This window comes from Aulonocara stuartgranti (assembly GCF_965226115.1).
Source record: "Aulonocara stuartgranti genome assembly, chromosome: 5".
NCBI lineage: Eukaryota > Metazoa > Chordata > Actinopteri > Cichliformes > Cichlidae > Aulonocara > Aulonocara stuartgranti.
In genome coordinates this window covers 24,020,681-24,048,670 of record NC_138943.1, presented here as the reverse complement: position 1 = coordinate 24,048,670, position 27,990 = coordinate 24,020,681, and the positions used below count along the sequence as shown (strand labels likewise).

The 27,990-nt window shown below is 42.9% G+C and overlaps 1 protein-coding gene across 2 annotated transcripts; it reads left to right on the top strand.

The window, feature by feature from the left end:
* The first annotated feature begins 815 nt into the window (after window positions 1-815).
* Window positions 816-10,503, top strand: dyrk3 (dual specificity tyrosine phosphorylation regulated kinase 3). Of its 2 annotated transcripts, none has more exons than XM_082534587.1 (6): window positions 816-994; window positions 3,771-3,880; window positions 6,627-6,832; window positions 6,949-7,252; window positions 7,341-7,757; window positions 7,853-10,503. In XM_082534587.1, exons 2-6 carry the CDS (start codon window positions 3,803-3,805, stop codon window positions 8,585-8,587), a joined length of 1,740 nt encoding a protein of 579 aa, XP_082390713.1. In that variant the 5' UTR covers window positions 816-994; window positions 3,771-3,802; the 3' UTR covers window positions 8,588-10,503. The 2 variants fall into 2 exon arrangements, with proteins under 2 accessions (XP_082390713.1, XP_082390712.1); XM_082534586.1 differs by having other exon boundaries at window positions 816-1,728.
* The last annotated feature ends 17,487 nt before the right edge of the window (window positions 10,504-27,990 follow it).

Genomic DNA, 27,990 nt, shown 5'->3' with positions numbered 1-27,990 from the left:
TGAGAAAGAGCTAAGATTAGAATCACCCTCTGCCCAGCATGTATCACTATCTGAATATAGCCTGCTCCCCTTCTCATGCCTGCTGGGTCTCACTCCGTCTGTCCTCTGCCCTGCCTCTAACTATATCCAGCCTTGTATAGATCTCCAAACACACTCCGGTTTCAATCCACAGCTTTCCCTCATAGGGTATGGAGAGGGAGAGGAGAAGCCATGCTTAATTCTTGGGCTGCAGATCACAGGTAATCATATTCTTAAAACATTAACAAACAAGCACGAAAAGGGTATTGGCACAGTATATTATGCCATATATGTGCATCTGACTTTATTAGCCCATCAGTGGACCTATTGTGCTGTAGAAATGTCTGAAAACAGTAAAAACAAAAACAAAAAAAACAACAAGTAAACAAAAAAAACACATTTAGCATGTATCCACAGTTCAAATACAGGAATTAGCAAATTATTGACCCTTTTGCACCACTTTCTAATAAAAACCACTTTTATAATTGCTTTATAATATATAATAATTACTTTGAGATAATAGCATTGCTAATGAGTGTTGCTTATAAGCCTTTTACAGGACTCTTGCCGCAGGAATAGCCCGGGTGTTTCTGAAACTTATGGCTCTCTTCTACACAAGTGCACCACTTGCTAATTCTTTACATCAGTCTTTTGTTTGTTTGTTTGTTTTTCCCCCCTTGCTTTTTCGCGCAGTGATGTGAGAAAAAACAACCTGTGATGTTCTTATGCATGCAGAAGCTCGACCACTTTCCTGTTGGCTCCTCTGCAGACCTCCATGTGGACGCTGCAGGGCGCCCTTCTGCCTGCCGTCTGGATGCCCGGTAAGCGCCGCCCTGCTCCCTCCCTCCGTCCGCCTGCTGACTCTGAGCTCAGTGAAGACGCCCTTAGCAACAACACACAGCTGCACCGTCGAATAAGATACTCGCAGCGCACAGGAGAAGGATTTAACAGTGCAGCGTTACTGCACTGACCTCAGGTGAAGATTTTACGCGACGGGGATTCTGCTCCGGTTATTAGTGCAGTATAAACATGAGGCGTGAATACAGTTAGCCTGTTCTGGGCTAGCCATCCCCGAAGACGAGCGAAGCACCCCCCAAGCTGTCCCGAAGGAGGACAAATCCTGGGGGCTCTTGTTTGCTAACTACCAAGCCAGCTTACCAGGAATAGGCACGGGAATGGTGCTCTGGATCGACTCATTGTACTGTCAGAGAAAGGCGAGGGGCACATGGGTCAGACCATCGAGTTGTGATATTTGGACTCAAACTAACGGAGGAAGCGGCTCTCCGGCGGACGAGTGTTTCGTGGCTCTGCGAGCTAGCTGGCTAGTTAGCTGAGGGAAACGACCCCCACCGCCTGTTCATTTTTTTAATTGTAGCTTGGCCCATGTTAGCCAAGACGAGTGTGAGAGCAACACATGAAAACACAGTAAAACTAAGAAGAAACTACTGCTTACACTGGGAAGAAAGCTTGCTGATACAGAAAGGAAAACAACTTGAGTTCAGTCGAAAAGACAACTAACGGGTACTCGGACTGCTATCAAAACACTGCAACAGCAGACTTTTTAATACTAGTAGCTCAGTTTGCTAGTTTGAACTTTTATTCTCCTTTTTTTAAAATCTGATTTTTCCCCTCACTTTGGATGCTGGCATCTAATATTAATTGCAATCATGATGATAATAAGCCGGAAACCAGAGGGCCCAATAGCAACAGGTAACCAAAACAAAGTAAAACGTTGTTTGTCTGTACGTTCGCTTCCTCGTGGTCGTGTGAATAGGATTTATTTGGGGGTAATTTAGAGGTGAGTATGATTGGGATTTAAAAAAATGCCCTCCAAGTAGCTGCAGAACTGGTTAATTTCACAAGTGTCTTCGCGGTCACGTCGCGTCTGTGGGGATAGAGCACGTATATAAGCTACTGTAACAGTGCCGTGGGCTTCTCACAAGACCCGACATGTTAACAAGTTTTCTTTTCCTTTTGCTTACCCTGATCAGTTACAAGACTTTTATCTAAGAAGGTTTTGAATGTCACACCAGGAAGCTTATTTTATTTTCTTATTTTCATCTTTCTCGTAAACTTTTATTGTTCTATCAAAGGGTTGATAAGCAGTAATATCTCAGTTGGCATCCTTTTAAGACGCGCTTTTGGAATTTGTACTATGACCAGTGTTATTATTGTTTTATGACACTGTGACTGATCTGTTTTTGTTTGCTTATGTGCAGATTTTTTTTCTTAATTTTATTTTTTTAGCTGGTAATAAGAAAGAAGCCAAGAAAGAAAGAATGAAAAATGACAGGGCTGTCATCGTTATGTCATGTCATATGAACCCTGTGGTTTACCTTGCCTCTGTAAAACACACTTTGTCCAGAATGCCAGGAAGAGGACAAAAAGCTGAGCCTTTCCCCCACCACAGCCACGCTCACACGTTTTATGACACATGAGCTGCTGTGTTTGTTTGCCTGAACCCTGTTCTCTATCCTTTACAGTGCCGAGGAGTTTTCATAGTGGGGAGAGCTGGACATAGTGGGCTGGATGTTTGGGGTTACACAGATGTTTGCTCTCTGTTTCTTCTCTTTTTTTCCTTTCAAGCTTTGCTTGGACAACAAATTCAGATTCTGTACAAAAAGTGCTGAGCACCCACTGAGCGATTAGGAGTTTGCTAAGGGCTAATGGAGTCTGTGCTTGGCTAATATTGTGTGTGTAGTCCTAATGCCACTGTTTGCAGTGCTGTGCAGGTTTAATGCGTGCGTATCCAGGCAGCAGGTCTAATCTGTCCAGAAGCAAGCCTGTGCTGGGAACATAGTCTCTGACGCACCTACACATGGTTACAGCACTCTCTGGGACTCACGAGGGAGAACGCCAAACTCGCCACAACTTCGGCTAATGAGCTACTCACCCTGATTTCAAGCTGCACTTTACACAGTTAGTTTTAATCAGTTGGTGTATCAGCTAGCATGTAAGCTCGATGACTGTTGTGGTAAACAGTTGGCCAATGGGAGCGATTGCCATTTTTGTAATTGGCTTCCACCCACAGTCCCAAATGCCGTGCTCGTCCATCTACTGTAGCCGTATCATCTCGTATTAGGTGTTTGGCTCAATGCCAAAGAGGTGAGCATGAAACACAGCACTATTGAATGACAGGCACAAGCATCCCTCTATATTAGCTCTAATTCCAAACACACCTGGTGTGTGCGCCACATGATTTGGGCTGAATGGACAGATGGGCAGACGGAAAGATGCTGTCGTCACAGAGGCATCTGTTAGCCCCATTAGGCCAATAATACCACTTGCAGCGCTAGCGATCTGGGACCCTAAGCCGCGTGTAAGCTGGTCAGGTTGGAGCGCTGGCCTTAGACACAATGTATTGGGTACAATAGCTACAGTGATGTATCTGATAATGGTGGTCTTTTCACTGCAACTGTGAGCTAGCCTGTTGTGGGAGACCGTATTCATCCCCACTGGCATACAGAGATCGGTGTAATGCAAGATGTCTTGCTATGGTGGCTCAAGGGATTTGTCTAGTTGTACAATGCAGTTTGTTTTAGCATCAGGGTAACTAGAACTGCTGGTGTGATTGATGAGATGATTAATAGGACATTGCCTGACTTGGTCAAACAAGGATAGTGCGTCTCAGTGGAGAAAATTAAATTGCATTCTGTTGACGTCACCTTCGAGGATCGTTCTGTGCTTTTGCTGCAGATTTAATAGCCTCACATCATCACACTGATTGACTTTGTTCATCATTGTCCCTGCAGCTCGCCATGGTGACGGTCTGTACGACTCGTACATGAGGACCGACCACATCCTGAAAGACGAAGCAGACACAAACAGTCCGTCGGGGCTACCCCCAATGCCCAAACACACAGTAAGTATACACACACAAACACGCACGCATACGCGCATAGCCAGTTAAGCCCTATTTCCTGTGCTGGAGCACACTCTGTCTCCAGACTTCCTGCTCCTCTGAGAGATATTCCCTTGCCTGTGTTCCTGTTCATCACATTTGTACCCCCCCCCCCTCCCTCCCTCCCTCCCTCGTTCCACTGTGTTCTGGCTGCGTAGGATGGGCAGCTTATCTGTTTCCTTATCTCCAACATGTGACTTTCAGTAGATTTTTATACCCTTCATTTAATAGCATTGTGTGAGTAAGACTCATTTATTGTCCTAGGGCATCAAAGTTTGGTGCCCCGGCAGTTCTCGGTGCTTGCGTCAGGGAAACTACGGTGAATTGGCCAATTTGTTTTTTCGGCTAAAGTGAATACAGAGTGCGCTTATCTTGCCTTCATCTGTTTTTGGACACGTCATTTGACTCAAACCATGTTAATGAGCAGGTGATATATATGCATGTTTACGGTGCTTACGGTAACTTTCATTGAGGATACGACCTCATTAATCTCAATAAATTGACCCATATACCATAATTACTTTTTGCTGTTCTGTTAATCCATTCTGAAAGATAATTAGGGATTTGCTTTGAGTTTTTTAGGCAGTTTTACATTAAAGGAGGGTTATTACCAAAAATAAATGATCTGTTTTAGCCTAGGTAAATATATATATGTGATCTTATAAATGTCCCCTATGGCAAAATAAAATGCACATACACACAAACAACAATAGTCCACAGGCCTACATGTCAGTAGATGAAAAAGGCTGGTTTGATATATTGTAAAGATTTATTGGGCTTGAAAATGTGACCCACAAACAAACTCACCAATCAGCATTCTCCCCCTCTCCTCCCCTTCCCCTAGCTCGTGTAATCCTCCATCAGTGGGCTTGCACAGAGTTTAGGCCTAGTTTTCTATTCTAGTCCCATCCTTCTTCCTTTGTGTTTTGTGTCACGCTCACAGAGTTACTGTCCTCCGGTGAATGTGACTGACAGTAACTCGCCCCAGTTCAGCGTGTTCAGTCCTCAGACACTAGCCTCATGCTCTATTAAAGTAATAAACTGATAGATGAGGGCTTGATTTGCTTTAATAAATTGTACTCATAGTAAGTTGAATTCATGAGCCCCCACCTTTTATAGCCGTGTTCTGACTGTCACCCAAATTACGGCAGCGTAATAATACCATCATTTGCTTTGTTTGTGACAGAGGTTTGTGTGGTTGCTGCAACCTTGTGTGAGCTTCAGAGAGAGGAGAAAAAGATACTGAGGTGTTTCTGTAGCAGAAAGAGATTAGCTCTCCTCCATCTGTTGCACCATGCAGATTTGCACACAGGGGACTCCACCCTCTGTAATACCTGAGTGAGAGAAAATGCCGCACGCTCTGATTTCTCTTCCCGTTTGGAGCCCTCTTACGTTTGAATTTTTATTGTATTTTTCAGCCGGGTCAGTCAGTAATCCATCACAGACGCTGTTCCCCGTGTGGAGAGCTTTGATATGTATGTCAATATTTGTGTATGTGTCTGGGTGAAGGGGCTCGATCAGTGACATTCACTGTGTACTTTGGAACAACAGCTGCATGAGACCCTGGGTCAGCAGCAGAGCTGTTGTAATAAGTTAAGACTATATAGTTACATGTATGGAAACCCATCCCGCATTCCCACTCTATTTTTAGAGAGCCCAAACCTGGTACAAAAACACACTCTCAGCTGAGTCCTTTCTCCGTGGATGATCAACACCCACTTTTTCTAAAAAAAACAAAACAATCTTCCCAAAATCGGTCTGCCCTTAGAGTAAAAAGTGTACATGTGTAAGAGAGAGACAAAAAGCGCGAGGATATATCCCTCTCCAGTCTAACTCCTTGTACGAAGGCTTCGGTGAGTTCATGTCTTAACAGCCACACATCTTCTATAGTTTAACAATATAATTCAACTTTAATGACCATCATTTCCCTTGTGCTCCATAATCTTGCGGAGCGTTCTTTCCGCTAGAGAGAGAGAGAGCGAGGAGGAATGAATTCCTGGGGTTGCTGAAACGAAGCTGCTCTCCGGCGAGACTCGAGACCGTTCTTTAAACTCCTTTAACCTTCACCCCCAAGCAAAGGTGGAACTGTCACTTTTAAAGTTTGTGGACAGTTATATTGGGGGGGGAAATCGCCTAGTGACTGTGCGATCACTTTCTTTTATTCTGAACTTCATTTTGTACGTAGATGCTATTTGCAGTAATTAAGGAGTAAGTTAGAAGTTAAATGTTTATAGCAAGATTATGACAGCACTAACAATGATTAGTGGTATCTTTCATCTAAGCAAGGATACAAACAAGTAGGTGGGGATGTGGGTCGTTTTGCATGTGTTGGTAGGAGAAGAGGGGACGTTGCGCATTAGCATTTGCTGCCAGACTGGATCTGGATCCTGTCGTGCTGGTTAACCAACTGCAAACTGGATGTCTGCTCATTTCTCTCCACCTGAGACTCTACAGTTGGGTGTTGATATTTTGATCTGCATCAAATACAACCTTTTTTTTCTTGTTAATAATCAGGATTTAAAAATGTTGCAGACTCTGTCTTATATGTGGAGCTGGAATGATGCAGGATAATATTGAGTTTTGAGTCATTTTTAGAAGACCCTCAGTTAAGAAACTGTTTTCTCTTTGTAGAGCAAAATAAACTGCATTTGCTCTGATATTCACCGATTGCGTCTTGTAAAGTCTTGTTTTGCCTCTGTGTCAATAGGTTGTCAGTAACAAGGCTGTAATGAGGGATCAGGTGACCATCCGAGGTGCCCCGTCAAAGGTGAAGTACCTGTATGATGACTCGACTAGCAACCGCAAGGTCAACGCCATAACCACAGCAACCACACTGAACAGTGGGACCACTCATGAGACACCCACTAAACCTGCCCCAGCCTCCAGCCTGTCCAAAGAGCACAGTGTGGACAGGTGAGAAAGATGGACATGCTAACTAAGAGCATACTAACTAAGTAAAATGTTACAGGCGAGATGATGACCAGTCAAGCTGTCGGTTAACACATTTGTTCCATCCTCATTTGCCACAGCACTGAATCCAGTAAGGGCTCTGTCGAATCCTCTGGCCCGCATGGAGCCGGGAATGGCGTCAACAGCAGTAAAGTGTGCGGCCCACTAACTCCTGATCAGGCTCTGAGACTGTACCGAACTCAGCTCACCACCCTGGAACAGGCGGAGATCCACTCCTACCCAGACATTTACTTTGTGGGACCCAATGCAAAGAAGAGGCCCGCAATTGCCGGAGGTAGCAACAACTGCGGCTACGATGACGAGCAAGGAGGTTATATTCACGTCGCCCACGACCACCTGGCTTACCGCTACGAGTTCCTCAAGGTCAGATGTGTTCTGATGTTTGTGGCTTTAAATTTGTTCTTTGATTTTTAGCTAAACAAATGCTTGTCCTTTCTCTTACTCTCTACAGATCATTGGTAAAGGTAGCTTTGGCCAGGTTGCGAAGGTATATGACCACAAACTGCAGCAACACCTGGCTCTGAAAATGGTGCGCAACGAGAAGCGTTTCCACCGGCAGGCGCAGGAGGAAATCCGCATCCTGGAGCACTTGCGGAAGCAGGATCGTAACGGCACCATGAATGTTGTGCACATGCTCGAGAACTTCACCTTCCGCAACCACATCTGCATGACCTTTGAGTTGCTCAGCATGAACCTGTATGAGCTTATCAAACGCAACAAGTTCCAGGGCTTCAGTCTGGCACTGGTCAGGAAGTTTGCGCACTCCATCCTGCAGTGCCTGGAGGCTTTAAGCAGGCACAGAATCATCCACTGTGACCTCAAGCCAGAGAACATCTTGCTCAAACAGCAGGGTCGCAGCGGCATCAAGGTAAAGGCGGCGCCTTCTCGTCTGTGCTGTAATGGGTCTGTGCGTTTGGTTTTCATTTTCATTTATATCATTTCTTATTCTCTTGCCCCTACCAGGTGATTGACTTTGGTTCCAGCTGTTTTGAACACCAGCGGGTCTACACCTACATTCAATCTCGTTTTTATCGAGCTCCGGAGGTGATCCTCGGTTCACGTTACGGCCTTCCTATTGACATGTGGAGCTTTGGTTGCATTCTGGCCGAGCTGCTGACTGGCTACCCCTTGTTCCCCGGCGAAGATGAGGGCGACCAGCTGGCCTGTGTTATGGAGCTGCTGGGGATGCCGCCGCAGAAGGTCCTGGAGCAGGCCAAAAGAGCAAAAAACTTCATCAACTCCAAGGGCCACCCTCGGTACTGCGGTGCAAACACTTTGCCCACCGGAGCCACTGTGCTGACAGGGTCCCGCTCGCGCCGTGGCAAGATGAGAGGCCCTCCAGGTAGCAAGGATTGGAGTGCTGCACTCAAGGGCTGCGAGGACCCCGCCTTTACTGACTTCATAAAGAAGTGTTTGGACTGGGACCCGTCTTCTCGCCTCACCCCCAGCCAGGCCCTCAGACACCCTTGGCTGTATCGCAGGCTTCCCAAACCAATACCCGGGACAGAGAAGAGCCAAGGAGCGTCTGTGAAACGACTCCCCGAGCACCACAGCACCTCCTTTCCCTCTATTCTGGCCAAGGGGGGGCCTGGCTTAAGCGCTACAACTGCCAGTAACAACAAACTTAGAAGCAACATGATGGGAGATTCAGGAGAGGCCATACCTCTTCGCACGGTCCTACCTAAACTTGTCTCGTAGAGAGAAAGCGAGAGATAAAATCCTCTAATCTCCTCCCTCGCCACGTTTTCCCACTCCTCAGGAGGAGTCAGAGTAAAGGAGAAAGTGGTTTTAAAACAGCTTTGTTTGTTCTTTTATTTGTTTTCTACTGCGAGGTGTCGACACCCCAGTCTTTGGTTTTTAATAATAGTTGAAAAGAGAAAGAGAGGAATAATAAAAGAAACACTCAAAAGTTTTTATACAGCGGCTGTGGATTTTCCGTTTACAGCCACAGGACGTGGTTTGATATTAGATAATGCTTTTTAAAAACAAAAGAAAACTTCCTCGTGTGAGTGGACAGCTTGTTCAATGAGAAAATATCTCTAACCTGTGTGCGATCTCACGTAAGTGTTGTGTTTTGGTAAAACGCACTGAAGCACACCTGCACTGTCACTTGCCTCACTTCACTCTCTTAAACTTGAAAAGGGCTACAGAGATTACTCTTATCAAGTTAGACTTAGCGAGATTTGTTCAGCCAATGGATTTTAACTAGAAGACAAATTGTTAGTTTTTGGGTTCTGCGAACACTTAACTCAGTTATCCCTCATATATACAACAAAAATGCCTTCAGACTGGTAATACAGGATTGGCTTTATGTAGCGACAGATTCTGAAAACAGAAGTAAGAAGTTTATTTTTTCCTCTTTCCTTTTTCTCCCCACAAACACACACACATACACCACTTTTCCTCATCCCTTGCACTTGTGTGTCAGCTCAGTATGTGATGTTAATACTATGGAAAACGCTGAGAGGACATAGGACAACCTATTTATAGCCCACTGTCGTCCTCCTATTTTCACCGTACACGAGTGGGGAAAAAATGGGGAATCGGAAGAACAGTAGAGCTACTCGGACTCGGTCACAAAGGCGTCGCGTTCGGTACCTCACAACTGGTTTGCAAGATAGAGAGTGAGAGGGAGAGAGCCGTAAGTCAAAGCACCTAAACACCTTTGGGTTGATTGGCTGGAAAGTTTTGTATGAATGTCACCTGCCCGTGCCTGTAATTGGCTGCCGAGATTGTTAGCGGTAGTGGTCCTAATGGGTGGGTAGTGCAAGGAAAGATAGATCACGGGATAAAATGAAGGGCAGTATGTTCAATATGAGCCAGGATATTTTATTCTCTGGAGGAGAGATGTGTGGAAGACGAGCCAGTGACAAAACGAACGGTTTTAATGGTACTGTTGAAAGAAACGTTTCTCAGGGAGACATACTTGATACATCCCTTAATCTTAAAATTTACTGTGTTCCACTTATAGTCATGTATCCCGACTGTGGATGAAGATGGCATGCAAGCCCAGTCCGCTCAGAGCGAGAGCATTTACGAGAGTCTGTGAAGGGGGTCTGCATGCTCCACAATCTGACCTAGATTCTCTCTCCTCCCCCACATTCACTTTTATCGCTCCTCTTTTTTTCTCACTCTGTCTCATGTAGGGCAGGGAACCTCTTAAACTCTCACATACACAGTGAATAATGGTGCTGTCCAGAATGCACACGTACAGACGCGCACACAGAAACATGTCAGGTGCATGTTGGTATGGACCACACCATTCAAAGAGTTCTTTCTCTTGTCCCTCATTTTCTAAGTGAAACTGTCAGGGATTTCTACTCTGTCTCCATTTTTTTTTATAGAAGTGGTTTCTAATGCTTTTCACTCCTGAATATCAAAGGATGTCAAATGCAAAAAAAAAAAAATGAAAAAAAGAAGAAGAAAAAAAAGAGAAAAGTCATATACTGTCATGTTGTACTAGTGGTGTGAGTTAGTAGGGAGGGTGTTTGGTGTTCAGCATGAAATCACAACCTGTTATCAAAACTGAGTGACTATGAGAGAAACTGTACAGTAACCAAATGAAGTTGTGATAGTTTCTTTTTCTAAGAAAAAATAAAAATGATTTCAGTGAACTGTTAAGCTTTGGGGTGATTTCTGGATTGAAATGGGCTTTTTTAATGAATTTTTTTAATTCCATGAGACATGTATTGCTCATTTGTCACCTAGTGTGAAGCTCTCATCTCCAAAGAAACCAGGTGTGGGGGGGGGGGGGGGGGGGGTGTTTTGGGTCTTTTTTCTGCCTGACATCAGGAGCTTGTGTCAGGAAAACAGTGGCTTACACTGCAGTCAGCATAATGAATCACTTTTAAGTGAACTGGATTTCAGTCAGCGATCAGGTTACAGACGGTAATGAATGAGTCAATAGCCTTTTATACTGAGGCTGCCTTGTTGTTATGCCACCTTTATTAAAGTCATAAAGATGTAAGGAACAGATGTGAGAAAATACGCAGCACACATACGGGAAGACGATTCAGCCTTCCAGGCTATTGGACTGCGTTTTAGTTCTAGGTAGTGAAACAAAGTAAGTGTACCTGCTACTTGTGTTTGTGCCAGAGCCGAAACAGCTGCTCTGCCAACAAAATTAACAATGAGTACAGGCTATCTTAGTAAACTGATGAGGAAGTGCTGACAGTAATGTTTTTGTTGTTGTTCATTTACAGCTTCTGTGACATGTGAAACTTCATGTTGATTATGCTAAATTATGACCCTGCTGTCTGACTCCTGTTCCTAGCTGACAAAAGTGGCACCCGGTGTGGTCTTCTGCTCCACGGATCTAAGTGTTGTGCTCTCAGAAATGCTCTTCTGCATACCAATAAACAGTTATTTAAGTCACTGCTGCCCTCCTACCAGCTCGATGCAGTGTGACCTCTGACGTCAGCGGGGGACTTTTGGCGGGAGTGCAGCAGCTCACTAAATGCTTTCTCCTTTTTGGACAACACTTATCTAACATAAACAAAGATGCCATATTCCAAGTCACTTAAATCACCTTCCTTCCCTTTTCCGATCCTCAGTTTGAACTTCTGATCGTCTTGACCGTGTCTACATGCCTGAACGGCCTGATTTGCTGCCATGTGATTAGCTGATTAGATCTCATTATATATAGATTAAATTGCCCCTCCTCCTGATATTTCTCAACTTTTCTCTTGTCCTTTTATGTCCTTTGTGTCTCGTGTCCTGATGTGACACAAAACCAAAACACAAGACCGCTAAAAATAATCCTGTCAAGAAAAATTTGGAAGAAGACGCCTGCTTTCGTAAGATCGCAGACACTGGTGATTCATGGCTGTTTACACTGTGCAGGCTGGTGTCCAGTGGGATGAAAAAGTCAGGTACACATGCAACAGGAGGAGGAGAAACCGGTTGAGCAACATGACTGCATACAGAAACTAGAGAAGTGGTTTGTGATGACTAGGTAGCCGGGTATACGTAACAGAATTTGACACAGGTGTTTATTGCCAGCTGATCTTGAAAATACGAGGGTTGCCTTAGGGTAAAAATGATGTGTGTACCATTATTTTGCCTGAGCCTGGGTGTGGCACCTTCTTTCCATCAGCAGTAGGTCAGGGTGCCCTTATTAAAATCTTTATTCAAATATGAGGCTAAGCAGAACAAATAAGCAAGCAGACAATGCATGCGAAAAGACAGACCATCTCATTTTATTGTTCAGGGAATTTAAGCCTACAAGAAAACTTCTGTCTTTGTTTTGATGTGGTAACCCGTCCTTGTAAAAACGTTCTCATCTCACGTTGTTTGCGCTGTAGCAGAAGAACAGGTTTTACAGGGATGCATTTCTCCTGTATTCAGCTTTCCCTTTAAAATGATTCGTACAATCAGCTAGTAGAACTTGACAGACTCTAAAGCTAAGTGATTGAATCTTTCTCTCTTCATCTCTTTTGATTAACATAAAAGCAGATTAGACCAATCCCATTAGACATCAACCCAGTCACCTTCTGACCATATGGTGTAAAGCTCCTCTGTCCCTACATCCACTTTGACACACTGATTTCTATTTCTGTCAACCCCGCACATCTCTCTCCCACACGAGAATCTCCCAGTGAGTCTAACCCTGCAGACCATATGGAGCCACAGCAGGATTTTTGGTGCTGAGTCTGAACGAGGAGGGGCAGAGTGGTGACAGGTTTCTGGTTACCTTGCAGGTTAGGAAATCTTGACCTGCTTCTTCCTAAAAGTTTGGCTCTAAGTGTAAACATGTGTTTCTGTCTCTCTACAAGCTCCGCTATGCCGTCGATTCGATCGGATAACTTTATTTTTATTTGCCTGTTATTATACATAATAGGTTTCCCTGTAGTTTAGTGAAAACATATTAATTCCTTTAAGACTTTAAGGTTCTTTATTTGTGTGCAGAAGCTGTTGCAAACCTTTGCCAGAGCAATATAAATTAGTGTCATCTGCCAATGATTTTAACATTTTAGGCATGTTGCTTACAGTCATGTGAAAAAGATAAATCACCTCATGATTCAGTAGCCTGTGGAACCACCTCCATCAGCAGTAACTTGAAGTAATGGTTGTGTATGTCACTTTGTCAGTCTCTCACATCGTGGAGGGATTTGGGCCTGGCTTCTTAAAATGTTTCTTCTTGTTTCTTAAGGTCTCACCACAGTATTTCAATCAGGTTGAGGTCTGGACTGTGATGTGAAATTGAAATATGTTGATCGTTTTCTTTTTCAGCCAATCTGTTGTAGATTTTCTGCCGTGCTTGGCGGCATTGTCCCTGTTTCATTGCCCAGTTTAAGCCAAGATTTACCTGTCAAACAGACGACCTCACATATAACTCTAGAACACCTTGGCATACAGAGAGTACAAGGTTGACTCAATGAATGCAAGGTTTCTGAGCTCCTGTGGCTATAAAACAAGCCCAAATCATCACCCCTCCACCACCGTGCTTGACAGTTGGTATGACATGTTTGTGTGATATGTGTTTGAATTTCAGCAAACACGACGCCGTGTGTTAAGGCCTTCACACACCGGACGTGTAAAAAGATTCGTGTGAATATTTCATGCCTTTTTTCTGAGCTAGATTTTTCCCATTTTTTGCAGATGTGAATAAGTAAATGTATTCGTAGCTCAAAATGTGCACCAGTATTGACTATATAATTATATAGAAATATTTAAATAATGTTATTTTACCTCAGACACACAGCTAAATGCTGCTCTGGGTCAGTTGGTTCTCTGAATTTATTTCTCTGCCTCCTCAGATGCAGTCCTGAACCAAGAAAAGCTTAACTGCCCAACTGAAATCATGCACTATCTACGACAGCAGTCATCCCGCTTCGACTCCTGAATCAAACCTAGAAATTCTCCCTGCTGATTCCTTCTTGTGAAAACTGGATAAACCTAGGATCTCCTTTTCCTCCTTTTCTTGTTTAGAAACATCGGGATCATATATATGTGTTACACAACCAGAAAATGTGGTTGTTTGCAGTGTGTAAAGGCCTTCGTCCGCTCTATCTCCGCTCTACAGTCCAGAGGACACTCAAGTCTTGTGGTTTGTTCAGATGCCACTTTGTAAAGCTAAGCCGTGCTGCCACGTTCTTTTGAGAGAGAAGAGCCTTTCTCCTGGCAACCCTTTCAAAGGAGCTGTACTTGTTTAGTCTTTTGCTAATTGTACTGTCATCAACTTTAACATTGCTGGCTGAGGGCTCTGATATGTAGCTTGTGGGTTTTCTGCAGATTATTATACAGCCATAGACCGAATTTGTTGCGACACTCACAGGTGGAAATGCTCCAGACAAGCAAACTGCAAACAACAAAATATCTGCTTTCACAGAAATGCTCACATTTGCTGATGATCAGGTGCTGAAATGCATTTGATTAGTAGCTCCTGGCTGCTACTTATACCCTCTTAAAACCTGTGGAAGCAGTACTTTAGAATACATAAAAAGTGAAACCCTACCTCCAGTTGTTTCTTGCCATGTAGCCAGTTTTCAGAAATTCAGTTCATTTGTCTCAGATTTCTGTCTTGCTCCCAATAAAATAAAAGTTTTAGTTTGTGTGAAAAATGACATTTAATCAAACACAATGTTGCAGTTAGACTGGACATAGAACGCTAACTTTCAGTCGACGCAAGAATACATTTAGGGCTTAATCTGCAACTTGTATCTGCACCAGAATTTGGTGCTGCTGGCTGGAGTTTCAGCAGCAGTTGTTAGGCCCTGGCACCTCCTTCTTTTAAAATAAATGGTGTTTCTAAAGACACTCGGGGTAGCATAGGGACAAGAGGATATGCCAAAGCTGGATTTATTGATAGATATTAAGAAACATAAATAAGAAAAACGTGGTTTTAATAAAGAATGAGGTCATTAGTAATTCTAGTGATTTATTAAGTAGAGTATCAGGTTTACCCAAAGAATTGGCCAAGAATTTGTTTTTTATTTTCTAGTGCAGTCATCTGTGACTGCAGACTTCTCTAGCCAGTGTTTAAGGATGAGACAGAGACTGATGTTTCTTGGTAAATTAAAAGGATGCCTTTAGGGGTCTGTCGAGCCTCTTTTTGATTTAGTTTGTTCACATATTTGCATGTTACAAAACTTCGTTACAAAGCTCGTTTTATGTAATTTTGAGCTCTGTGATGATCCACCAGCGGCAGCCTATTAACGCTGCCTGAACTGAACTGTCTACTGGAATGGTGATTCTCTGGTGAACTCCATAGCTCATTCTCTTATTCCTCAGTAGGCTCACTTCAGCTCTCCAGTTACACAAACCTTTCTTTTTTTGCACGATGTTGGAATGGACAATACTGTCACACACACACAGACACAGCCCCAGGTCACGGAGTGCAGACACACACCAGAGCTATGAGTGTCGTCTGGCTTCGGTCCACTGGAACAGCTGAGGTACGAACCAGGCGAGGGAAGCAGCAGGCGAATGCCACATTAGTCCCTGCTGTTGCACCAGTACACAAACTCACACACAAACACAACACATGCCTCCACATGCACAAAAGCAGACTGACTACAGCTCACTGTTCCTTACTCATGTGCACACAATGACACACTCACAGCTGAGCTCGCACTAGTCACACACACAAACACATGCACAGCTGAGCACATGTCTATACAGGCTGAACAGATGCAGATCGTTGCGAGAGGTGGGGTAGCACTTCAAGAACATTTGCCCACCCAACCCACCAATCTACATTCCACACAGACTGCATGATACACCGTGTGCACACTTTGTTCCCCCCCATTTTTAAAAAAATGTATTTTAAAAAGCATCCTATTGCAACCTTTAAATTAATCTTTCTGGTTGAAACTGTATCTATTCCTCAATGTATTTGCTGCCTGTACATACAGCCCCCATATTTAGTTTGCCAGCTTGCTAGACTTGTTTACATGACCCCGGCTGGATCACAGTTGGGACTGGAATAGAGGATGACTCATCCCCCTGTCTGCAGAGGTGAATCTGACTGTGTGTCTTTTTCTCTATATGTGTATGTAAGTTAGTGTGTGCTTTCTTATAGCCTTAAGTAACCGGTCTGCACAGCAACACTCTAGGAAGACGCTCCAAGGGCGCATCAAAGCAATCCTATCTCAAAATCTGTCTGCCCACCTACTCAAATTTTCCACAGTCTGGTCTTGCTCAACATATTTATTATTAACCAGGCGCTCGAGAGTGTTTTTCTTCTGACATTTTTGTTTTCATCCACCCAATAATGTGTCAGGCATGTGTATTTGTGTTGTGTCTTTCGACAACAGGTAGTTTGCATGAAAAAACATAATATAAGATAAACTTGAGGTTGTATAAAATTGTTTACTCAAATTGGATCTTAAAACTATATAAAATGATTAAGAAACACTGAAATTCAGTATCAGATAATGTAAATAAACAGATAATAAACAGGGAAGCTTTAGTCCCTGACTTTCAGGACAGAAACCACCATAAAGGATATTTATCTTGTGTGATCGGGAATGTATGCTGATGTGGTTGACTCATTCAGGCTTTATGATAACTACACCTACAAAATTACTTCTAAAAGCCATAAAAGGCTGCTTGACCAAGTGGTGGCAAGCTCCTATCCTTAAAAGTCTTCCTAAATGACATCACCCATCTATTCTGTTTTATTTTCTTTATCTTCTTTCCCTCCCCATCAAACATGCATGCACTCCCTTGTATGCTCCGATAAGCCTGGTGACCCAAGCCTGTCCACTTTAAACATGTCACGGCAGCACAGCAAATCATTGTACGTTGTGCTCGATGTTTAGCTGTCGCTAAGAGAACGCGACCTGCAGGTTATCTGTAGTAAAACATCAGACTCGTGTTTTCTGGTAAGGCACCTGCAGCCTGGAAACTCTTGCCCCATCTATTCTGTTGCTGGGTAAATGGTATATTTATGGTGGGTTTCGGGTTTCCTTTAAAAGACAGGATAACCTTTAGCAGGGAATTTTTGGAGTTTGGAAGACAGTCATGTTCTGGTGTGAACCTTTAGTAAACATCAGCACTGACAATCAATTTACACCACCTTCACTGGCCTATAGTTTTGGAAGCGGTTTGGCATTTGTAAAATAAATAATAAAGTAATTTCGGGTGCTGCTTGTATATATTTAACACATTCATGTGTGTTGTGACTGTCTTTGCATCAGTAGATGCACAGAGTAAACACCGACTCATCACTTTCTGTCACATGGTTTATCTTGTTTGTACTTCTACAGAGTCCGCTTTCGAAGTATGGGAATCTGTGTATTCCAGTGTTGTTGTGTTGGAACAAAGAATTCTGAGAAATTTCAATTTTGTATTTCTACTGGACAACAAGATAATCGATTTACTGTCCTTTAGTCAGGCCAGCTGTTCTCTGAATGCTTTCATAACCACCCGTAATTCTTTATCTGTGGCTACTTGAGAAGTCAGCTCAATGCTGATTACACTGACTGTAGTTTGAAGAGGGCATACTGCATTACTTTGTAACAAGGGACAAAAGCTCCACTGAAATCACCCCTGAAGGTATTACACAGCACATTATATGCTGGCGTTTGCGGGACAGGGTGGCACCAGTGTTGTACAAAGATATTTGTGCATATGTTTGTAAGTTTGCGTCTTCAGGGGAAGCCCCACTGGCCTCATTCTTCTCTATGTCCTCTTTCTGAGCTCTCTCTCTATTGTTAGCAGCTGCTGAGTGGATTGTTGTCCTAAGAGTTTTTTCCATGGCAGAGTGTGAGGAGCTGCTGTTACTGTCTGCTTCTGACAGGAAACATCCTGACCTACTGACGAGAGGAGAGCAGCGTCTCCCACAGGAGCCAAAACAGTGAAGAGCACACTTTGAATTAGCCTCTTCTTTCTGTATTATCCTACCCCTTTGTCTTATACACACCAACACACACACACTGGAAGAGGCTAAAGCAACGACTGAACACAATCCATCAGCTGAGCATTAATAATTCAAGTGCTCTGCAAAGTGTTAATGTTTATGTTTCACTGGCAGCTGAGCGCAGACTTAGTGCTACATTAAGGCCTAAGGCATTGTGTTAAGAGGCAAACTGGCTGCTTAAACATCGCAAGCAGGGTAAAAAAAATCCTAATAAAGGGAGAGACAGAAAAAGAAATGAACAGAACAGAAAAGACGTGGCAGTATCATTTGATTTGTAAGTCCTTTAGTTTTAGTTCTAGCCATTTAGTGTAGCTATAGAGCTAGAGATCAGTAGAGCACCTCTAAAACCGCCTAATAGCAGATTGTGTTCTTTGATGAATCTATTTTTTTTTAACTAAAAAAAGACAGTTCCTTGTTTACTGGTTCCTGGTTTTATGTGTCCTTTGACTTTTTTTCCTCCTTAGTTTTCTTTTTTTGGTTTGGAGCAAGTAATTAAATGGAGTGTCTGCTGGTTTCCTGGAAAATACACAGAGCCAAGAAACAGTCTGGCACATAACCCACAACATTTTGCTTAGACAGGGCCAGGCTTGCTCTTTCCACTGTTCCCAGTCTTCAGACTAAGTGAAGCTAACTAGCACTTGACTGTATCTTCTTCACTTTTAATGGGCAGATATGACAGTGGCATGCATCTCCTCGACTCATCTTCACCACAGAACAAAAAAGCATGCATACAACAGTGTGCGAGGCCTGCTGCAGTTAACAGTGGTAGTGCACTGGTCGTGTTCCCTGACAGTCCTGGGTTCAAGAGTTCAGGGCTTAATGTTACTAATCCTGTCAGTTGGTGAAAGATACACTGGGAACGTGAGGCAGGGAGGGAGATATTATGTATATACAGTATGGATATACTAAAAGTCCAAAATGGTCTATTTATGTCATCTATCCGTAAAGATGGCATGGGTTCACATCATCTAGATAAGCAGGTGTGGTTGTTTCTGTTAGTGCTGCATGCCCATGATGGTTTACTGTATATGCATGTCAGGGGTAGGCCAAATAGTACGCAAGAGGCGTGACAGGACATAATATTGGCAATGAGGAATATACAGTATGTTTTAGGAGTGGACTCCAGGAATGGAAAGCTGTACTAGCAGGGTGTGTGGGTCACACAACCATACAAGGACATAGTAGAGGCAATGGTCATACCAGCCCTGCACAAGCACATACATCAGTGTGGGTGTGTGCATGTGTGGTGTGGGGGGTGGTGGTGCCAGCTGGGCAGCTTAAAAATAGTGCCGAGTGGAGGATTGCAACTGCATGGGACTCTAAGAACACATGACCGCAAGTCCAGTAAATCACAGCAGATTTCTCTCAGCTCTGTGATGTCTGCTGAGACAAAGAGGATGATCATTAAACCAAGTTATGTCTTAGGATTCATCTCAGCTCTCTTTCTTCAATCATAAGACACCAGCAGAAGTGTGATGCAGGCAGGTTAAGGTGATGCTGTAAGTCAGTTAGGGCTGTATTAACAGAGCAAGTACGCCAAGAATATGGAATATTCTGAAGCAAATCTAGTCGATCAGACGTGTTAGGGCAGTGGGGCAGTAGGCTGAGTGTAGGAGGTGAAACGTGATGAGGATCAGACTGGCAGGATTAAAGAGCACTGGCTGGGCTGACCTCTGCTAATACGCAGAACACAGTGGAGGGAGGAAGAAGCACCGCTAGGCTGCAGGAACAGCTGTTCATTAAAAAGAAGCACAGCGCTCTTCTCCATAACAGATCAACACTCATGCACAGATGTTAATACATTTGATTATGTACAAAACATGCAGCAAATGTAATCTATATAAAATGTCGGGCTGATTTAAACTGGACCATATTCCCATGGACAAAGTGGCTCTTTCACCTCATGTAATCTCAGTTTGGATTAACATGGATTATTGGATTACGAGCCCCCCCCCTGCAGGGAGGCAGGGACACAGACTGAGAGAAAAAAAGATGGACAGCTGAAACTTACACTTGCAGAACGAAGCTGATACCAGTAACCACATAGCTTAGCTTAGTTTAGCTTATCTTATGTTAGCATAAAGACAGGAAGCTGGGGAAATAGCTAACCTGGCTCTTAAAGGGTAACAAATTCCAATAAGTGACTGAACTAAAATTCATACAGTGACTTGTTTAAATAATTTAGTATAGAACCTAAAATGACATGTTTCTGTAACACAAAGTTATTAAGCTAAGCTAAGCAGGCTCATATATAGCAGACAGACAGGACAATGCTAACCTGCCAGAAGATGAGCTTTAATCAGAACATCATATAAGCTGTTAGTGAACAGTCAAGGAAAAGATCCATAATATATATTGGGCTTACCTGGTAGAAAACACAGAACTTTGGTGTAGTAAAATAATAAAGTTTTGGTCCACATGACATTTAAAGCTTCTAATATTTTTTTTCTAAATTTTCCAACACAAATGAGATTCTACTGTTTTGAAGTTTAAAGCGTTTTTTCTTCAGTTGTGTCTCTGCCAAATGTTCAAAAAATTATAAAAAGTTAATGGTGAACTAGACTTTACGCTGAAGCAGAGCATAAAGTGATTTACGAGCCAGCCTTAAATACCATGAAAGATTTTTTTATTTTCATGGGATTCTGAGCACTGAGACAGATGCTCAAAGAGATTCCTGAAACTTACTGTGAACAACAAATATGCTTGGAATCACTGTCTTGTTCAAAAGTCCTGTGATTACCAATATTAAATTTCCAGAGGACAGAGGACATCACATTCATTTTCAAAATTACCTATAATATACACAAAAATCCAAGAGTCACATAATCAAGTTCCCGCAATGGCAAGGGACACCAACCACCTCCACCAGTGCCTGATGGGATGGACTTGTAGCTGATCTGCTAGGGCCAAACATTTAATCACTAAAACTGACTTAGAGAACTCTGTTACTGAATCTCTGTAACGTCACCATGAGTTTTTATCTTACTGACATCCATGTCTCTTAGATTTTGATCATGTATTGAAACAACTTGTCAGGTTGGTGAAATAGAATAAATTCTTTTATAGCTGGATCCTAAGGTATTGCACCTTTACATGGCTTCTGGAAGCTTAATTATGTTTTATTACAGCTGTAACTGATCTTAAATGGACGACTGAACAAAGGAGAAACGGGCCAAGTTTGATATATAAACATGCCATGTACTTGGCTCAGTGAGAGAACACTGATTTAAAGCATGGAAACTTGAACTGAACTGAATATGTAAACATAAACATACACTGTGAGCTTCATGTTGATATCTCAGGAACAAGCAGAACTGCGGTTAGTGTACCATGCTGTTTGGATATTCTGCATATGCATCTCCATCCGTGACAAAATAACAACCGCCTGGGGTCAAAGCAGCCCTTTGAGTCATCTTAAGGTGCTGAGTGTGTCCTAGGGTCGTATCAGACAGATTTAACTACCAGCAATAACTGAGTGAGTGTGAGAGTGTATCTTCTTTCCAAGACTGGGTCAGTGGACAGGAGTGAATCATTGGGAAAAAAAGCAGCATGGAATTGTTGTGTCTGGTTGGAAGTGGGCCTTATGCCAGTGGACCAATAAATGCAGAAACTCTCTGTGCAAAATAACTGGAGCATCCTGCAGCCACATGCCACTGGGTCAGCAGAATCAGACCTGCATATCTGTGTGTGTGCCCAAAAGTGAGAAAGAAACAAGAGATGGCCAAAGCTGTAAAATGAAAAGGAAAAGGGGGCGTGTGAGGCTGGTTGTTAGTAGGGTGGAACTGAAATTAGGGCGTTCTTTACAGCTGAGCAGGGCAAAAGAGGAGCTGGCAGCAGAAGTAGGCTAAATAATCATGTCCTATCATCAAACAGTCTCTTGTTTATTGGTCGGGGGGCAGAGGGGGACAGGAATGTTCATGTGACTAAAACGTGAGAGCAATTGGTCACACATGAAACCCACAAGTTGTTGTCCTTCTATCCATGAAAGAGAAAAGAAAGAAAGAAGGAAATCTTGTTCATCTGCTTATTTCTTTTACCAGCTTAAAAATATCCCTCCTCAGCTCCACAGAGGACCAGTTTGAAAAAGGCCAGACTATGTGACCATGAGGGCTCTCGTGCCTCTGCAGGGACCTCTGTGATATAGTCTCTGTTCTCTTATGAAAGGGGGATTCCAGTGACGGTCACATGCTTCCTGCGGCGCTATAGAAGAGGCCAACTACTGCATGGAAAATAAGCCGTACATGGTTTTCCTTTGTGTCTGGATGCATGTGCATACAGCATTTCTATAGCGTTGTGCAGGTCAATGTCAGTCTATGCTTAACGCATTCCTTTTTTGTCTTTAGTTCCACAGGTATGTACCATAAGTGTGTGTTAGAGGGAGAGAGAGAGAAGTGAGTTTAATGTTTGGTCTTTGTCATGAGGGCTTTTATGTTTTATTCTTTCATCTGCTCCCTTTAGCGTTTGCCACAGCAGATCATCTGCCTCCATCTCACCGTATGCTCCTCTGTCATGTCAACCCTTTGCATGTCCTCCTTTACTACTCTTCTAAGGTCTTCTTCTTTTCCCTCCTGCCTGGCAGCTCCATCTTTAGCATCATTAGTTCAGTGCATCCACTGTCCCTCCTCTGCACATGTCCAAACCATCTCAGCCTTGTCACTCCCAGTGAAACCCTTAACATCTTCAGATCTGCCACCTCCATCTCAGCTTCCTTTCTCTTTGTCAGTGCACCATCTCCAAACTGTACAGCAGAGCCGCTCTCACTACTACCTTGTAAACCTTCACTTTCACTCTTGATGCTATATACTAAACAATATATATATTAGCTGTATAATACCAGTAGGCCAGCTCTAATAGTAATTTGGTATGGCTTCGCGGGCCAAATGTAATTAGGCTGTGGGCCAAATTTGGCCCGCGGGCCAGAGTTTAACACCTATGCTTTAGATGGTTGACCCCAGATATTTAATTTCATCTGCTTTCACTACCTCTTATCCTTGCAGCTTCAGTCTTATACTGTACCTCTCTTCCTCTCATCCACACACATGTATTCTGACCTGCCTCTGCTGACTTTCATTCCTCTTTTCTCCAAAGCATACCTCCACCTCCCCAGGCTCTTTTCCACCTGCTGCCTACTCTCACTACAGATCATAATGTTATCTGCAAATATCATAGTCCACGGAGACTCCTGCTTGACCTCATCTGCCAGCTTGTCCATCACCACCACTGCAAACAAGGGGCTCAGAACCAGTCCCTGATTTAATCCCACCTCCACTTTGAACCCATCTGTCACTCCTGCACACCTCAACACCGTGTCCTCAAATATCACATACTTCTCTGTGACTCCTGACACCTTCACGCAGTACCACAGTTTATCTCTTGGCATCCTGTCATTGGCTTTTTCTAGATCCAGAAAGACACAGTGCGACTTCTTCTGATGTTCTCTATACATCTCCATCAACACTCTGAAAGCAAAAAGCACATCTGGAGTGTCCTTTCAAAGCATGAAGCTCACCGATTGTCACTCTCACTGATAGTTTCTTACCCTAGCTTCATCAACACGTTCCCATATCTTCAAATTATGCCTATCAGCTTTATCAGCATACCACCTTTGTTCTTTCTTTCTGTTCCGTTATTTGAGGTTATGGGTGTTATTTGACTGGACGCAAAACTCAAAAACACACGAGACGCGCCATTACTCCAATGAGTGTCCTTTGACTACGATGACCTGGATGACTGAGAACCTTCACAGACACAGTGTCCTTTATTATTTTTCATCCCCCCCACAACAACCCAGCAGAAACGTTCCTACCTCTTAACATTTACCTGATACTACACCCCCCTACTAAATAGGATGTGATGCTGGGATATAACCAAGAAATCAGATTAGACCCGCACGCTTTAATATGATGTTTCTTCGGGCTACGAAGTGAGCATCCAACCTCCTTTTAACGGTCTCATAATTGCTCGCCTCTTCGGGAGTCAGGTGCAGGGATACCTGCCTCCTCGCCCATAGTGTAGATAAGGGCGTTCACTTGATTTTCGTCCGCTTGCGTCTCCAAGTCAGACGCGATGCGAAATCTGTCAAAACGCTTTATCCATTTGGTCCAGTCGTCGGACCTAAAAGTGAACGTCTCCGGCGGGGTGACTTGAAACTGACTCATGACGTCACGTCTCTTTTCGCGCAGCTCCTCTATGGCTGACCTTTAACCTGGCACCGACGCCGAAACCTTTCGCTTATACCCAACTAACGTTTCCAGTTGTCTTCTGACACCATGTTCCGTTAGTTGAGGTTATGGATGTTATTTGACTGGAGGCATGACTCACAGACACGAGACGGGCCATTACTCCAATGAGTGTCCTTTATTATTTTTCATCCCCCCACAACAACCCAGCAGAAACGTTCCTACCTCTTAACATTTACCTGATACTACACTTTCTACTTTCTTCATCTCCCTAACTATCCCACTGTTCTTTGCCACCTTCTTTTTTGAATATATATCAGCTTACATCTGTTCCAATCACCACTCTCTTCCCCTGGGGACACTCTCTACCACTTCAACCATCTCTTCTTCCTTCCCTCTAGTTGGCTTCAAACATGCCTCCCCCATTCCTCTTCCTTTGTCTTCGGCCAATACTAGAACAGAATGAGGACCTTGTTCATTCTTAACATAGGCCGCACTGACCCAATATGGAAGTCTCATTCTTGATGATTGGTATGTTTGATTTGGCAGATTTTACACCGGATGCCCTTTCTAATGTAAACCCACCGATTTGTGTCTCCTCTTGGTTAAGTGAGTGTGTAAACTCTCTACACAAACGTGCTCCATGAGAATATTGTGAAAGAACTTGTACTACTTTATGAGATGAATTAATGAATTATTTTCACTTCCGTTAGCACACTTGCACACCAACTCACGAATTAACTCACGCTTACACTATCATCTACAGACCATGACATATTCCAGAAATGTATGTAGTGAGACTGCACGTGTCTTTGCACACGCTGTATCACTCCACCACAAGCCACATGACTGGACTGCCTCATAGCTAGTGACTATGACTTATCGTTGTGATATTTACAACCTACTATGTTTGAGAACATGAGAAAGAGAGGGATACCGTGAGAAAGGAGGCTAGAGAAAGGGAAATTTTAGTAATGCATTAAATTACTAAATTAAATTAAATTGTCTTTAAAAGCTACTGTATATCTGTTTCTAACAAAACTAGAACAGAGAAACCAGATCTCCTGAGGAGAGAGCATTTTATTATTGGCTTTCTGAAAAACCAGACCATAAGCATGGAAATAACTGAATTTCTAGTTGAAGATTCTACAGATTATTGTTTTTTGGCTAAGTGAAATCAGACTGCATGCAAACAGATGCAGCTAAATCAGAGTAAAATGGGAAAACATTAATTTATGGGTTCTTGTTGTTTCACATAACAATTACAGAGACATGAGAGTCAAAGAGAAAAGAGCCAAAGTTGGTGGGAGACAAAGATCATAAGAGGGCATTATAACGGGTGTGTGTCTGATTGTGTGTGTTTGAGTGCATCAGTGGGGTGAGCAGGTTCATCGGGTCCCATGTTGGGCAGGAGGGTTGGAAGTGTTCGGGTGCTAGAATCCTATATTAGAGCCAGTGCTGACCATGGGTCTATATCAAGAGTCGGCTAGAGTTTCAGCCCTGCGCGGAGGATTATTCTGAGAAAGATGGGTTCTAGCCAGCCTGAAATAACTGATCCAAACTTGCTTTGACTTATGCACTCTAATGAAGAACAGAGAGGGGTGCAGGAAATACGAAAGGAGATGCACCTCCTGCCCCTGTCAGGAAGTTAAAAGAGGTGCTGTGAAACAGGAGAGAGTGTCTAGGGAGCATTCTGGGAAAGAGTGGAGAAAAGGAAAATGTCAACATGCCAAACTGTGCAGCCCTGTGCACCGGCCACGCATTCCTGATTCTTGTAGAACAGGATAAACTTTGGGACACTGCTGCATAACCCATGGATAGAAATCTTCTATGTTTAGTTGGTGTCATATAGTCACTCAGGTTGCTTTGATAATGAAGAAAGGTTGGAGCCAGGACACTAAACCCTAGGTGAATATTGTTATAAACAGGTCAGACCAGTGTCTGGGTAGACACTATAAGTACTCCACGAGTTATGTAAGGAGACTGTGTTAATTCATCAGTACAAAGCTGTCAAAAGCTCAGGCGAGCGTTTCCATTTTCAGAGCCTTCACTCAAATATTCCGCATGTGGTATATGGAGTCTGTATGTGTGTTCACGTGCTTGTGCAAAAGTGTTTTATAAGATGTACTCTCTGCATACATATATATAGGTGGTCCGTCAGGACATGTGATGTGCTTCTCTTACATAACTGTGGATAAAGAGGCATAAAGACAGAGATGTGCTTGTACACCATGCCAGAGAAAATTTCTGTTGGTTGGAAATTTATGAAGCTTGTAAGATGTCCTTTATCCCTGGCATATTAGCTTACTTGTAATAGGAAGCAGTTGGTTAAAACAGCTGTATCATTTCTTCTGCTGTGTCCAGGTAGTATATAAAATCAGCTTTGGCAGAGCTTGGCCACCATTTAAGTCTGTATGGTGAAGCTTATAGGAGCTACCATTTTTGGATCTTGATCTGTGATAAAAGTCCTATTTTTGTGGCAAAGATTCATGCTAGAAACCTATTGAGAGATCTGGGTCCATATTGACATGATAGCATCACAGTTCTTTGTCCTGTTCTTCTGTAGTGAAGGTGCTCTGGACTGAGATTATTGCGAATGCTGCCAGTGTTTTTCCAATCTTTTATTATGAACCTGCGTAAAATTGTAGCCTCAGTTTCCTGTTATTAGCTAACAGGAGTGACACTCTGTGTGGTCTTCTGCTGCTATTACACAGATGCTCTTCTGCATACCTTGACTGTAATGAGTTACTGTTAGTCTTCCTATCAGCTCAAAATATGCTCACCATTTGCCTCTGACGTCTGACATCAACGAGACACACTTTTTTGTCCAGAGAACTGCCTCACTGGATATTTTCACCTTTTCAGACTTTTTTCTGTAAACCCTAGAGAAGATTACTGGGAAAATCCCAGTATATCATCAGTTTCTGAAATATTCAGACCAGCATGATTGCCACCAATAAGAGTTGTGGTCAGTGAGCATATGTCACTAGAATAAAACGCGGCGTTTCTACATAATTGTGAGCCAATTACTGGCAGATGAGTGTATGTGTATTTCCATTTAAGGTTTTTAATAATGTGGCACTACTTTGGATAAACCTTTAAAATCTTGATTTCACACATTAAACATATCTTAGTTGTATTCTCTCATTTCTGATGGCAGTGAAATAGACTTTGATTTCATTCAGCAACACTTTCAGGTGAAATCTATCCCACTCACAGACAGAAAGTTAACCAAACTGACCTGTGACTGTTGGAAGCACAATGAGAATGACCACATGAAGTTTTTGTATACTACATATGAATGCTGCAATAATGTTTGTGTTCAATAACAGTCCAATTTTTATTAAAAGGTACTTTTTAAGTTGAAATCTTCAGAGCCGGTGCAGCATGATTGAAATAAACAATACTTTGCACAAAAGGAAACCAAAGCATATACATTGTTGGAAGATGGCGTTCCAAACTGATTTTTCAGATTGTTTTTAGATTTGGCTAATTACCATTTGAACTACACAACTACATACCAAAGCATTTCAATGGAAAAAGCATTGCAAGCTCTTCAGATCACTGTTAACATTTTGAAAAAGTTAAAAAATAAACAAATATTAAAACATTTTAATGTGACCCACATTGTACACTATACACTGTTCATATTCTTCTCCAGTGAGATTAAAAACCCTATATTAATATGCTCTGAGGAAGGCGTTTCGTTAAGACTTGTCTGCCATCTCCTGGTAAAAAAGAGGCGCTGCATTCAATTTATAGCTTCTCTACCGCCATTAGTTCCGGACCAAGTGCTTGACACTGTAGTAAGAAATTAAAGTGGCAGAAAAATAAACAGAAATAATGTGCTCATCTATTTCTGCACGTTTTTTGTTTGTTTGTTTTTTGTTCAAATTGCAGGCTCATTGTTATTGTGCCAAGGCCAGTACTACACCATATTAACTTGAAAAGGGAACCAATTTTGACAGGATTTGGCTAAAGTCCCTTTGCTGTTCCTTTGGAACAACCCCCCCCCCCCTCCCAAAACAAAACAACAACAACAACAAAAAAAAAACTGC